Genomic DNA, 14,989 nt, shown 5'->3' on the forward strand with positions numbered 1-14,989 from the left:
GAACAATTGCTGGTCCAACAACAAGAAAATCATTTGTTAACCCAGCAAATTGAAAAACTGAAGATAGATCAGAGTGACATTCAAAAGGCACAAGAATTGTCAGAAGCACTATCTCAGTTGGAGGCAGCGAATGAGCTGTTATTGAAATCTAAAGAGGAGCAGATAATTCAGCTGTCAGCACAGCTTGAAAGTATCAAAAGTGCCAAGAGTATTGATGATTTCAAAACAGAAGCAATTCTAATAAACGGCGCATTGATATCTCAGACCAGACTCTTGTGTCAACAACTAGTCGAAGCTGAGATACTCTGTGACACATCTACAGCAGTATGTGATCAAATCGAGAAAGCCAAGAGTAACTTGGATCAGGCCGAGGAAGATATAACAGATTATATTGAATGGCAAGACACTCCAGAAGGTAAAGCGTCAAATTTTTCCCGAATCTGTGTAACATATAAAGACATACTTTTTATGGAATGGAACACACAGGTAATGAAGGCGGAAAGGGCAGCATCCAGGTGCAAAACAATTTCCAAAAACATGATCAATCTAGTCAATGATACATTGTATCTGGCTAACATGATTTCACAATGCACACCTGGAAACATAACAACCGCGAATATGCTAGAGCACAAGAATTATCCTCAGCTTGAAGAACAAGGGCGGTTAATTGCTGGAGTGAATACCTTGACCGCCGACGCACACTGGCTTTTCCTGATTAAACCGCATTCTCAAAGGTCGGCTCTTAACTGCCTAACCGACGCTCTCCGATACCTGATTGCCGATTTCCACGATGCCACATACGATGCACAGCTGACTTCGCGCCTCAATACTCCACCAGAAGTAGAGCCAATGCTGGCGATATGTCAGCGAAGGAGTAAAGGCAAAGAGACCTCTGCCTAAAGCATCATCGCCGACTGCCGAATCATCCAGATGGACAATGATATTTGTTAATGTCGATTTAGTTGTTTTTCAGTTTTAGATATTTAGATATTTTTAGATTAGTATAGTATTTATAGACCCTTTCATTGTTTTGGAAAGGGTCGTAAAATTTTGTAAAAGACTAAAAGGCTGAAGTTTGCACTATTGTGCTTCAGTCTATATTCTTTTTGAAACTCGACCACTGGTCCTTAATTTTACTTGGAATGCTGTTTTAAGTAAATTGTGCACTATTGTCGTTTGCTTGGAATATTTTCTGGTTGGAAGGAAGGACCGCGACATAGCGATTAATATATTGGATTGATCAAACAGCTTGCATGGTACTATTATCTGTATCTGTTCTCTTTTCTGTTATATAAATTGCTGTGTTATTACTCTGCTATTATTGATTACATGTATGCGATATAACAACAAATTTACATTTCATATCACTATTGAATGTTTTGTGATTTGTTATCTCTTTCACTCATGTATGTAACAATGATATAAATGACTGAGTGCAGTAATTCGCTATTATCGCTCTGCATAACTATTTATGCAGAGCAATCTTAAATGGTTTAAACATTTATGCTTACTGTTAGTGACATCTATATGCCTGCCATTAAGCATAGGTTATCAAACGCTGTATTGTCTGAATCGATAAGTCCCGGGATTAGCTTATAGTTATTATATTTCTTTCATAGTTTAGTTATTTGTTTATTATCACTTCATATCCTAAAATCATCCATCCATCCCGTTTACTTATAAATCTTTGGGAAACTGGTCCCATTATCCACAGTCGGAGCCACTATTCCAAACGGAAAAGGAGCTGCACTAAGTTCCGGACCGGGTGGTTTCCCCGATGTTGTTGCAACGAATTTCGGGGCATCAACAGGATGTAATTGTTGTTTATACCATTATGACTAATTTATTCCCAACAATCTATTTCTTTATTTCCATTTACACATTTTCTACTCTCTCTCTCTCTCTCTATTTATATGTGCTACTTGACTATCTAAGTTTAGTTATAGGATTAGTTAAAGGTAGATCAAATTCTCATTATAAGAATTTTGATATCGGAATTTAAAGTTATCCAATAAGAAAAAGGTAAGAATGGATCGGTTGGTTGTTCGACTCAAGGCCCATTTGTGGCCCTTAAAATGAATACATATACATAATAGACATTCATTAGAACATGAGGTGGCAGTTGGGCCACATTCTACTTCATAATAATGAATCCAAAGATGAAATTAATTTAGTAACTAATGTTGGAAGAAAAACTCTAGGGTTTACATTAAATGTTGGAAGAAAATGTTAATTCTACTATAACCAATAATTTGCTTCACAGTTCTCATTGCCAATGTAACATAGTTGTTTTATTGTTCTTCACTTTAATTTACCTATATTTAAATTAACCAACAAAAAATCGCTACCATATAGCACTTGTTTATAATGTGATATATTTATTTATTTTTAATTATATACATTTTTTATATCAATTAATTCAAATAACCAAAAAAATAATAAATTAATATTTTTTTTTTAATTTTATTTTTATTGCAATTTCATTTTATAAACTTAAATATATTAATTATAAATTTTAAACTAAATAATTTAGCTTTATTGCAATTTCATTTAATCAACTTAAATAGATTAATTATAAGTTTTAAAATAATTTAATGGGTTTGTTTTAAAATAATTTAATGCGATTCGCTTCTTGTTAATTATTTTCTTCCCTTTTCCAATTTCCTTTCCATATTTATATAAAAAACGTTTCATTCGATTTGTTATATTAATTAGACTAATTTAGTACTTAAATTTTACCTCATTTTCAAGTTATTCGATTCTTGGTCAGACATCATTACTTAATAATAATAATGAATGCTTTATAAAATATCTATATATTATTATTAATTAGTCAAATAGAATTTATTTAAAAATGGTTTGTAAAAATGTAATGATTAAGGAAATATGTTCATTTAAATTATTTAAGAGTTTAAATTAAATTTATAAATAGTATATCAATTTTTATATAGAGAATGTTTTTTTTTTTTTTTTTTTTTTTTTTTTTTTTTTTTTTTTTTTTTTCAGAATATGTCTATAAAATTATAAAATATTAAAAGATAGTATTGTTTATGTTATATGGTCACAATTTAATTCAAGGGAAACCAAATCTCTTGATCATGGAAAAGATTTCACATAATATGAATTGATAGCAATTAGCACTAAGAAATTTATGACAACTAATATAGATTGAACTACAAAAAGTAAAAGACAACTACCAAGTGGTGAAACATAATATGAAGAGTCAAATGAAGTGCTTGTTCTAGCTTGTGCAGGGGGTTTCAATTCACATTGTATATGGATTTCAAGGTGAGCAAACCAAGCATATAACCTAGCAAAGAGATGAGCACTAGTAACATTGTACATGCTTGATTTCGTTTAGAGAAGAGATTGTATCATTACGATATTCATGTTTCTCCTTCATCTACCTAGGAGTGTCTTCATCAACCAATGAAGGGTGATGGAGTTTAGGTATTGGCTCCATCTTCCCCTGGCATGTCTCGGGTTATGAACCCAATTGGTTACCTCTACATGAATTTCTGAGTTAGAGTAGGCTTGCTCGTGACTAGTGATCTAAGCTTCAAGTTGGCAGATTTCCTCTTGAATCTCTAGAAGAGTGGCAGACTGGAAAATTGTTGTGACGCCTTGGGCTTGGGCTTGAGCTCATGGTCAACATTGAGGACCCTTTCCCCTAGACCCATGGCGACAATGCATTCAATCTCGGGACATACTGCACTGGATAAATGATGGCCACGATAGAATTTTCTCCCAAAACACCCAGAAACCCGAGGGATTAGAAATGAGAATGCTAAATAAATGTAAAATCCAGGGAGGTTCATATTGCGAGAGAGGTATGATAGTTTCTAATGGAATACCATTCATGAGGGAGGGTAGATAAAATACTTTTGGAGGGTCCAACAACCACCAGGAGTGAACATCATTCGATCCACAACTCACCCCTGCTTAGCTTAGAGAATTGCAGGCCAATATCCACCAAATAAAAGAAAAAACAATGAAGGAATTGAACATATATAGAATTACACAATGTTGACTGACCCACTAGACGTGCAACTGCATAGTCATGAGAGCTACATTATGGTTGATGCCTCCCACTCCTACAACATTTGTTGGTGTGGTTACCGTCAGCTACCCAGGAGATGTGTCCAATGCTTTCCCTAGGATTTTCCCCTCACCGTTGCTCAACGTCTAGTGCATGAGCTGAAGAACGCCAATCTCTGAAGCTAGGTCTCCCATATTTCCTATGTGTGCCAATCCATGGCATGGAAAAAGTCCATTGCCTCAACTACAAAATCCACAAAGGGGTGAGTTGTGGATTTTATTTATATATAATGGGTGTTATATAAAATCCACAACTCACCCCTCGCTTAGCTTAGAGAATTATAGGCCAACACCCACCAAATAAAAGAAAAAATAGTGAAGGTATTGACAAAACCAAAGGAATTAGACATGTAGAGAATTATGCAATGCTAACTGACCCACGAGACTTGCAATTGCATATTCATGAGAGCTACTTGATGGTTGATGCCTCTTGCTCCTACAACACGTATTGTCGTGGTTACTGTGAGTGGTCCAGGGGACGTGTCCAATGTTATCCCTAGGATTTCCCCCCACCATTAGTCAACGTTTAGTGCATGAGCTGAAGAACGCCAATCTCTGAAGCTAGGTCTCCTATAATTTTTGTGCATGCCAATCCATGGCATGAAAAAAAGCCATTTCCCGAACCAGAAAGGAAGCCCACAATTTATGCCACATGCTTGTATCTTTGCCACCCAATTCAATCCCCTCACTCGCTAACGACTAAAGGAATTTCCCCACATGTGGCAGAGGTAAATCCCATGCATAGTAGAAAAGCCAAAAAGCAAAGTCTCTCATCTTAGAGTGCTTGAGTATAGAGTAATTTGCCATAAAGATGAAAGGTAGCAATAGTTATTCCATGTGTGTTGCATGGGATGGGTTGACCAATCAAAAACCTTTTCTCTCTTCTAAAAATATCTAGACATTATTATTATAATAAACAATTTATTTATATTTTATATAACACCCATTATATATAAATAATTCAAATTAATTATTATAATAAAATAAATGTATAAAGAAATGTGAGTTTTTAACCCTACAGGGGAAGTGTTCTTATCAAAGAAACGTGCAAAATGCAGATAAGTGTTCTTAGTGAAGAAACGTGCACAATGCGGATAGTCTTTAATATTGCATAGAAGAGAAATTAACCTGTAGCAGACATCATACGCAATTACATCTTCATATATTCTCTTTCCACATAATCTTATGCAATGACATTCATCTATGCTCTTCCGAACAAACTCTACAATATATATATATATATATATATATATATAAACACAACTCTCAAACTCCATCGATAAACGAAAAGCATAGCGTGTTCCTCTACAAGCTTGTCACTAAAACTCTACCAATAAATGAAAGGCATAGCGTGTCATTCTAAAACCCTTGCCACTGGGGAAAAAGTAGTAGACAGCATTGTCTTTCTTCTTTTCTCATCGTAACACCCCCGACAGCCCGAACTCTCGTTAGCTGACACTACTGAGCTCGGTAGTGGGCATGGTTAACTTCAACAAGTGAAGAATTACCGCCTAACTTTAAGTTTGTTGTGTGGAGACGTAATGTTGTTGGACCTCAAGAGTCAATGTCATGAATCTATACAATAATTCATTAATTATTGGATAGATTCATGAGATTATCCAATAATTCATTAATTATTGGATAGATTCATGACATTGACTATTGAGGTCCAGCAGCATTACGTCTCCTCGCAGGTAATCATTCAATTGGAGACAAATAACAAGTTGTAGTCAATGACGGAAACGTAAGCCTACCAAATCAACTAAATTAGCATGCTTTGTGCAATGCCCATGATTTTTTAACCATTATAAGAACCAAACATAATCACCATGATAATTGTATTCAATCCCTTGGAGAAGCTGTATGAGTCGTAGCTCAACTCCTTAGTGGATTAACGGAAGAGAAACGAATAATGTCGAGCAATAATGACATGAATATGTTGGAGCAAAAGGGGAAACTTGCTCCCCATGCAGTAATTGTGCCATTTCTGTCGGAAATTTCTGGTAATTTCAAACACAATACAGTGGAGAGCAGAACAATGCTCCGATACCACTGTTGGGAATTTTTCTGGAAAAATTCCAAAAAAAAACAAACTGAACACACACAGAGACAATGCTCTGCTTTTTTTGCCACATGATCTTTCGCACAGGGAAGCTATTTTTGACTCAGCGAAACAGAGTTTCTACACCCCAAAAAACAAACTTCACATACATCAATATGACTGCCTGTTACAAAAAGAAAGGTCTTCCTCTTAACAGAGGGATTACAAACTGCTATTACAAAAAGAGTCTTCCTCACATAGAGGGATTCACCAACTGCTATTATAAGAACATCTTCCTCACATAGAGGGATTCACCAACACTGCTTCAGATGCAGTTCCATAAACAATCAAAAGAGTCATCCTCTTAACAGAGGGATTCACCTGAGACTGTGCTAAAGAGCACCTTCCTCTTGACAGAGGGATTCACCTGAGACTGTGCTGAAAAACACCTTCCTCTTGACAGAGGGATTCACCACACTATGCTCAAAAGCATCTTCCTCTTGACAGAGGGATTCACCATGACACTATGCTAAAAGCACCTTCCTCTTTAACAGAGGGTTTTACCAAATGACTGTGCTGAAAAGCACCTTCCTCTTGACAAAGGGATTCACCAAAAATACATTTCAATCAACAAGAATTTACTCTGTCTCCTCCTGAGATTTTACACTTCTGTGTGTAAAAATCTCATTTACATTTACTGCTGTAAAAACAGAGTTTTACATATGCTGCTGTAATAAAAAAAAATTACTTACATTTACTACTATAAATGTAATTCCTTACATTTCATTACAAAAAAAAATCTCCTTCACTGTCGCACTGCTGCACCTGTCTTGCTCTTCATGATTTCCCTTTTCACTGCTGTGTAAAAACACATTTCTTCATTCTCACTGCGGTGAGCTTCAGATTTACATTGCAATAAAAAAAACCACTCACGCTGTGCAACATGATTACAATGAACAACAAATTTCTTATGCACTGTTGTGCATCTCTTCTCTGCTCTTTGATATGCTGCTGTGTCTACACTGCTATGCACTACTTGTGCATTTCATTACAATTCACTTGAGCTGTTGCGCATTCCCTTCCTGTTTTCTCAACAGACAACAAAACTTACATTCACATTGCTGTGTGAGAATTTTTTATGAATGCACTGATGCGTGCTTTCCATTTTCACAATGGAAAAAATTTCTTCACGCTGCTGCGTGGGTTACCATACATCCACAACCAACACAAAAACATTACATATGTATTTACAAAAATACTTGCATACGTTTTCTTGTCCCATACTCCCATGGATAAAAAACAATAAAATTGAAGACCTTTTACCAACATTCTACAAATGCAGTAAATTCCATTAAATTACTTCACTGGCAAATTGGCAATCTTCTGATTCAATCCGAATGATTTAATGAAAAAAAATGGAGTCCCATGATGTCAACTGCTTGAGGCTGTCCTTCTCATCCTTGGCTGAGTTTCTCTTTAACTGCGGTAGCTGAGCATTCAATGTGCAAGAGCTGGACCGCAACTTGCTTCTTCGCGTGCCCAAAAAATCGGGAAAACTTGAACACAGGCCGTTGGATTAAACAAATGGACGGTTGGGATCTTTTACAAGTGAAGGTGCGATCTGCGATGCTGTTCAGATCGCATCGCATCATTGCGGAGGACTTAACGCATAGAGGTTTGAATTTTTGATCTGAGATCTGCGATCGCATCGCATCGTCATCGTCGCAACGCATGGGACAAGGAGCGGAGGGGGCAGCGATCTACGATCTGTGTGATCTGTGATGGATCGCATCGCAAGTGGAAAACTGACTGTTTTGCAGACGTTGTTGTTGTTCAACTATCGTTGCAGTTGAAATTATAATTTCAACACTCCCCTTTAATTTCAACTGCTGGGTTATCAGTCATACCCAGACACTTCATCAAAAATTCAAAACTTTTCTGATCCAATGGTTTGGTCAGTATATCTGCTACCTGCTCCTTCTCTGCTCTCATGGGAGTTTTAATTTCATATCTCTCCCCTATAAGAAGATCCATATGATAGAGTTCTACCAGGGTCTTCATCAAATCTTCAATCTCTTCTTCTGTCATATTGATAAGGGTGTTGGCAGTGAAGCCCATCTCAACCATCTTGGCAAGAGTTACATATCGAACTCCATATTCTTTAAACAGATCTTCAAGGAACTTTAATTCCTTTCTCCCATTCATGGGTTCTGTCCATTTCTTATTTTTAACTCCATCTTCTAAATGAACAGGGTCATCAACATGACTGGATAAAGCAAACAAAGAATTCATACCTTCATTTGTTGCCTCTTGTTCATTTCTCCTCAAGGGTGTCCCTTGCTGCCCTTGAGTTGGCACTGCTGTTTGGGGATGTACTTCAGCCATCTCCTCATCATCTTCATTATGAGACAAACAGTTTTTAACATTTACTGTTTTCTCTAAGCTTTCATCACAAGCTTTCTCCTCAATGAACTGAGGTTTTGTTGTCTTCACTTTCTCCATGCCTTGATAGGCTGTCTTGAGAGTTTCCCATGCTTCTTTGGATGTCTTAGCTGCTGCTATCCTTGGAAACACACTCTCATCCACTGCTCGATACAAGAAGTAGAGGGCCTTAGCATCCTCCTTCTTATAGTTCTTCAACAGCTCTTTCTCTGCCTGGGTTAAGCTATTAAACTCATCATCATTTGCTAGGTTTTCAAAACCATTTTCAACAAATTCCCATAAATCTTCTGAGAAAAGAAAAGCTCTCATAACTATTGCCCAATAGTCATAGTTTTTCCGATTAAGTAGTGGAAGATGAGTATTAAAAATACCCATGCTAGTGCTGGTGGTGGCAATTTCTTGCACTTCTTAACTATGCTTTAAAATGCTTGACTGTGTATTAAAATAACTCACTGTCTGAAACAATAACACAGAAAAATTAAGAAATACCTGGATCCTTTCTTGGCTGAGTCTTCACTCTGCTGGAGAAGCTGCTGTAGCAAAAGGAACTTTCCTTCAGTTTCAAAGAGCCTGGACTAGCTTTGATACCATGTCGGAAATTTCTGGTAATTTCAAACACAATACAGTGGAGAGAAGAACAATGCTCTGATACCACTGTTGGGAATTTTTCTGGAAAATTTCCAAAAAAAAACAAACTGAACACACACAGAGACAATGCTCTGCTTTTTTTGCCACTGGATCTTTTGCACAGGGAAGCTATTTTTGACTCAGAGAAACAGAGTTTCTACACCCAAAAAAAAAACTTTACATACATCAATATGACTGCATGTTACAAAAAAAAGGTCTTCCTCTTAATAGAGGGATTACAAAACTGCTATTACAAAAAGAGTCTTCCTCACATAGAGGGATTCACCAACTGTTGTTACAAGAACATCTTCCTCCCATAGAGGGATTCACCAACACTGCTTCAGATGCAGTTCCATAAACAATCAAATGAGTCATCTTCTTAACAGAGGGATTCACCTGAGACTGTGCTGAAGAGCACCTTCCTCTTGACAGAGGGATTCACCTAAGACTGTGCTGAAAAACAACTTCCTCTTGACAGAGGGATTCACCATACTATGTTGAAAAGCATCTTCCTCTTGACAGAGGGATTCACCATGACACTGTGCTGAAAAGCACCTTCCTCTTTAACAGAGGGTTTTACCAAATGACTGTGCTGAAAAGCACCTTCCTCTTGACAGAGGGATTCACCAAAAATACATTTCAATCAACAAGAATTTACTCTGTCTCGTCCTGAGATTTTACACTTCTGTGTGTAAAAATCTCATTTACATTTACTGTTGTAAAAACAGAGTTTTACATATACTGCTGTAATAAAAAAAATTACTTACATTTACTGCTGTAATTCCTTACATTTCATTACAAAAAAAAATCTCCTTCACTGTCGCGCTGCTGCACCTCTCTTGCTCTTCATGATTGCCCTTTTCACTGCTGTGTAAAAACACATTTCTTCATTCTCACTGCGGTGAGTTTCAGATTTACATTGCAATTAAAAAAACCACTCACACTGTGCAACATGATTACAATGAACAACACATTTCTTATGCACTGTTGTGCATCTCTTTTCTGCTCTCTGCTACGCTGCTGTGTCTACACTGTTGTGCACTGCTTGTGCATTTCATTACAATTCACTTGCGCTGCTGCGCATTCCCTTCCTGTTTTCTCAAAAGACAACAAAACTTGCATTCACATTGCTGTGTGAGAATTTTTTACGAATGCACTGATGCGTGCTTTCCATTTTCACAATGGAAAAATTTTCTTCACGCTGCTGCGTGGGTTACCATACATCCACAACCAACACAAAAATATTACATATATATTTACAAAAACACTTGCATACGTTTTCTTGTCCCATGCTCCCATGGATAAAAAAAAATAAAATTGAAGACCTTTTACCAACATTCTACAAATGTAGTAAATTCCATTAAATTACTTCACTGGCAAACTGGCAGTTTTCTGATTCAATCCGAATGATTTAATGAACAAAAATGGAGTCCCATGCTGTGAACTGCTCGAGGTTGTCCTTCTCATCCTTGGCTGAGTTTCTCTTTCACTGTGGTAGCTGAGCATTCAATGTGCAAGCGCTGGATCGCAACTTGCTTCTTCGCGTGCCCAAAAAATCGGGCAAACTTGAACACGAGCCGTTGGATTAAACAAATGGACGGCTGGGATCTTTTATAGGTGAAGGTGCAATCTGCGATGCTGTTCAGATCGCATCGCATCATTGCGGAGGACTTAACGCATATTGGTTTGAATTTGCGATCTGCGATCGCATCCCATCGTCATCGTCATAGCGCATGGGACAAGGAGCGGAGGGGGCAGCGATCTACGATCTTTGCGATCTGCGATGGATCGCATCGCAAGTGGAAAACTGACTGTTTTGCAGACGCTGTTGCTGTTCAACTATCGCTGCAGTTGAAATTATAATTTCAACAATTTCCTGCACAGGGACATGTAAATGTTCTCATCAATTTGGCCCAGTTGCTGGCTATGAGGGATGTTTTTGTCACTTTCGTTAATACTGAGTGGATACACAAACGCATGGTGGAAGCTTCAAAAGACCCTAAATCTCTTCTCTCCAGAAACGATCCCGAACTGGACCAGCAAGGACAAAGAATTCGATTTCTGTCTATTCCAGATGGTTTACCACCCAACCATGGTCGCACTTCCAACCTTGGCGAGTTACTTGTTGCCCTGCAAAAGTTAGGGCCCGCCTTGGAGGAGCTCCTTCGAAGCACTGAAGAGAAATCAGCAGCATGTCCACCCATCACGTTCATCGTCACAGACGCCTTCATGTCTTGTACGGAGCAAGTCGCAAGCAATATGAAAGTGCCGAGGGTTATCTTCTGGCCTATATGTGCTGCCGCCTCCATTTCTCAATGCTACGCCAATTTCCTTCTTTCTGAGGGACATATTCCAGTAAATGGTATGTTCTCCATTTCCAGTAATTACAAGAGAGTTCACATTTTCTGATTGTTGATCAAATCATATTTTATAAATTATCCTTTAATTTCTATTAATTGAAATTTCTGTATTAATAATATTATTAATACCATATTATGATTCGCACTGACATGATTAATAATTTTTTCGCTTCATATTATATGCCAACTTCAATCATCCTTCATGATCCAAATAAATTATTTAATTTGATTGCTTCTTCAATTTATGTACGAATAAAACCAAGAACCAAGGTTAACACAAAACTTAGTAAACTGTCAAATTTATTATTTAGATGCCATGTAACCAATAGGTAGACTTTATGTATGACATTATGACAAAACAATTACTTTTTGGTTTTCAGTGTACGCAAAATGTTCTATATGCCCGTTTTAAATGATGGATTGTTTTCAATGATTGCAATCAATTGAGATACATAATTTGTCTGTGAGAGGTAGAAGCAAGATTAAGTTTGTGTATCTGGATTTTTCATAATTTATTTGTTTATGTGAATATTTTTAAGAAGTGTTTTTTTTTGGTATTTTATGTTTTTTTTGTGAGTAAGATAAAAAATTGTAAATTATAATTTTTTGATATTTAAAATATATAAATAAATTTTGTATATTAGATATTTTTAACATTTAAATTATATAGGTTTTATAATTTTATAGAAGTGTTTTAACCTGAGAATATAGCCAGCTTTTTTCGATAAATTTTACATATGAGTTCAGAAACTACGTTTATGTTGGATTTCAAACATAAAGTGTCTTTTGTGAACTGACATGGATTTTATAAAAGCTTTTTCTTTTCTTTTTTAAATAAAAATTGGAAAGTAACATTGACTTAACTACAAAAAGTCTATAGAAAGTATAAAGAGGATTTTAATCAATACAGATTCATCTTAAGCATGGATTTAACATAAGCTTAAGGGATTGAATTTCCAAAATACAATGTGTAATTTTTTATCGTTACCAAACTGTAAAATATTAAGATTTAAAGGTTTTAAAAGTAACATTGATTTAACTACAAGAAGTCTATAGGAAGTATAAGGAGGATTTTAACCATTATAGATCCATCTTAAGCATGGATTTAACATGAGCTTAAAGGGATTGAATTTCTTTATGTTCAAACTTTTTTAGAGTGCAAAATGCAATGTGTAATCATTTATTGTTACCAAACTGTAAAATTTTAAGTTTCAAAGGTTTTAACCATAAAAACTTATTTTTTCGTGATACATATATAATTTTTTTTTAAATATATAATACATACATAGCTGACATTAAAATATTTTACATAACATATACATCAAGACATTTTACAATACAAATTAAAATGGTTTTTTTATTATTAATATATTTTTAAGTATAGCTAGTATTAATATATTATAATGATAACTCACATTGAATATTTTATTATATACAACATCAAAATATTTTCATTTAACTATTTTACATATATATAAATTTGATATCCACATAAATTAGTTAACATAAATTTTCAAATAATTTATTTAAATTTAATGTTAAAATATTTTTAAAAAATTTAAGATTTAACACTTTTTTTTACTTTTAATTACTTTATTCCTAACATATTTATTTTTTTATTTTTTCATTATAAAAAACATTATTATTCTATTTAAATTTTATTTTTATTTTTATTTTAAAAACACTTGTCAACTCCATATTAACATACTTACACATACAGCGAGGTTACAAAATTAGCCTCTTCTCTTAACTAATTCTCACGATTACATTTACGAGACCTAACTACACAATAAAAACTCATGATCGCTATCGATGCATCTAAATATAAATGGTCTTGGTGAGTCTCGATGCAATCGAATATGAAAGATGAAACATTCATTCATAGTTATAATTTTTTACATTATGCTTATAAATCCTGGTTTGTTTCATTCAACTATTTTCATTTGCTCTGCAAAGACAATAACTATAACTATGTTGGTACCTTCTTCAGTAACGGAGGCGAATAATCCAGAAAATTTCATCACCTGTCTTCCCGGAAACATCCCACCACTGAAGCCGACCGACCTGTTATCCTTCTATCGCTCCCAAGATCCATCCGACATTCTTTTCAAAGCCTTTCTCCATGAATCACAGAAGCAAAGCAAAGGCGACTATGTATTAGTGAACACGTTCGAGGAGCTCGAAGGGAGGGATGCAATAACGGCACTCTCTTTGAATGGCTGTCCTGCTTTGGCCATTGGACCTCTTTTTCTTCCCAATTTTTTACAAGGAAGGGCATCGGGATGCAGTCTGTGGGAGGAGGAGGAGGGCTGCCTCACCTGGCTGGATATGCAACGGCCGGGATCAGTTATATATATTTCGTTTGGGAGCATCGCTGTCAAATCAAAACAACAGCTGGAGCAGCTGGCATTAGGGCTAGAAAACAGCGGACAACCTTTCTTGTGGGTTCTCAGGTTAGATATCGCAGATGGTCAGGCTGCAATTTTGCCTGAGGGCTTTGAAGAACGAACAAAGAAACGGGCAATGTTTGTGAGGTGGGCGCCACAGGTGAAAGTACTTGCCCACGCTTCGGTGGGATTATTCCTCACACACTGTGGTTGGAACTCTATGTTGGAGAGCATGAGCATGGGAGTTCCCTTAGTGGGATTCCCATATTTTGCCGATCAGTTTCTCAACTGCAGATTCGCTAAGGAGGTGTGGAAGATCGGCCTCGATTTTGAAGACGTGGATGTGGATGACCACAAGGTGGTCACGAAAGAAGAGGTTGAGGATGTTGTGAGGAGAATGATGAGAACAGCGGAAGGAAAGAAGATGAGAGACAACGTTCTCAAACTCAAAGAGTCAGCAACAAAGGCAGTCCTTCATGGAGGATCTTCTTTTCTGAACCTAAACACTTTCGTTAATGCCATGACGATGAGTAAAGTGCACCAATCCAAAACATGAAGCCATTTGACTTGAAGTCCAGAAGATGTCAAGAGAAAGCTTGGCTTTCAAGCCTTTCAGGTTTTACTCATAAGTCGGTTTACCACATATGCAAAACCAGTATCATTCTTAAACAAGAAAATATTTTAGATGTTGAAAATATTAAATATTGTCATCAAGCTTGTTGAAATCTAATTTCAACTGTGCATACGTACAACGCCCAAACCGCCGCAGCGAAACCAGAAACTACCCCTGTCAGATTTCAGACCGCCTTTTGGTGTGGAGTGGTTTCCGTATAATCAACTCTGATACAATGTAATGCAACCACGTGGTTCTCTACATAAGTCAGCAAAACTGACTTTTCGGACGCTAATGTGCAGCACAAAGGAGCCTCCCAATATTCTTGTCCACCATCCGATCACCTTCGTCACTCTCCGCCGTCCATCAATCCAACTTGCATTCGAGCCTGCATCAAATGAATATTAGGTGGAGTAAATGT

General features: G+C 36.4%; 1 protein-coding gene across 1 annotated transcript; it reads left to right on the top strand.

Annotated features, from left to right (window-relative positions):
• The first annotated feature begins 6,001 nt into the window (after positions 1-6,001).
• LOC149147899 ((R)-mandelonitrile beta-glucosyltransferase-like) lies at positions 6,002-14,527 on the top strand. Its single transcript, XM_089439223.1, has 3 exons — positions 6,002-6,081; positions 11,080-11,570; positions 13,559-14,527. The coding sequence occupies exons 1-3, from the start codon at positions 6,011-6,013 to the stop codon at positions 14,509-14,511; spliced, it is 1,515 nt and encodes a 504-aa protein (XP_089295349.1). The 5' UTR covers positions 6,002-6,010; the 3' UTR covers positions 14,512-14,527.
• Positions 14,528-14,989: the final 462 nt, after the last annotated feature.

This window comes from Pinus tabuliformis, chromosome 9, assembly GCF_031772625.1.
Source record: "Pinus tabuliformis cultivar Carrire ecotype Pingquan chromosome 9, CPIR1, whole genome shotgun sequence".
Classification (NCBI taxonomy): Eukaryota; Viridiplantae; Streptophyta; class Pinopsida; order Pinales; family Pinaceae; genus Pinus; species Pinus tabuliformis.

Coding starts and splice junctions, on each gene's coding strand:
- LOC149147899 (XM_089439223.1), top strand. CDS start 6,011: ATGTCGAGCAATAATGACATGAATATGTTGGAGCAAAAGGGGAAACTT. Junction 6,082..11,079: donor CCCCATGCAGTAATTGTGCC/ATTTCTGTCGGA, acceptor ATAATTTCAACA/ATTTCCTGCACAGGGACATG. Junction 11,571..13,558: donor GGGACATATTCCAGTAAATG/GTATGTTCTCCA, acceptor TACCTTCTTCAG/TAACGGAGGCGAATAATCCA.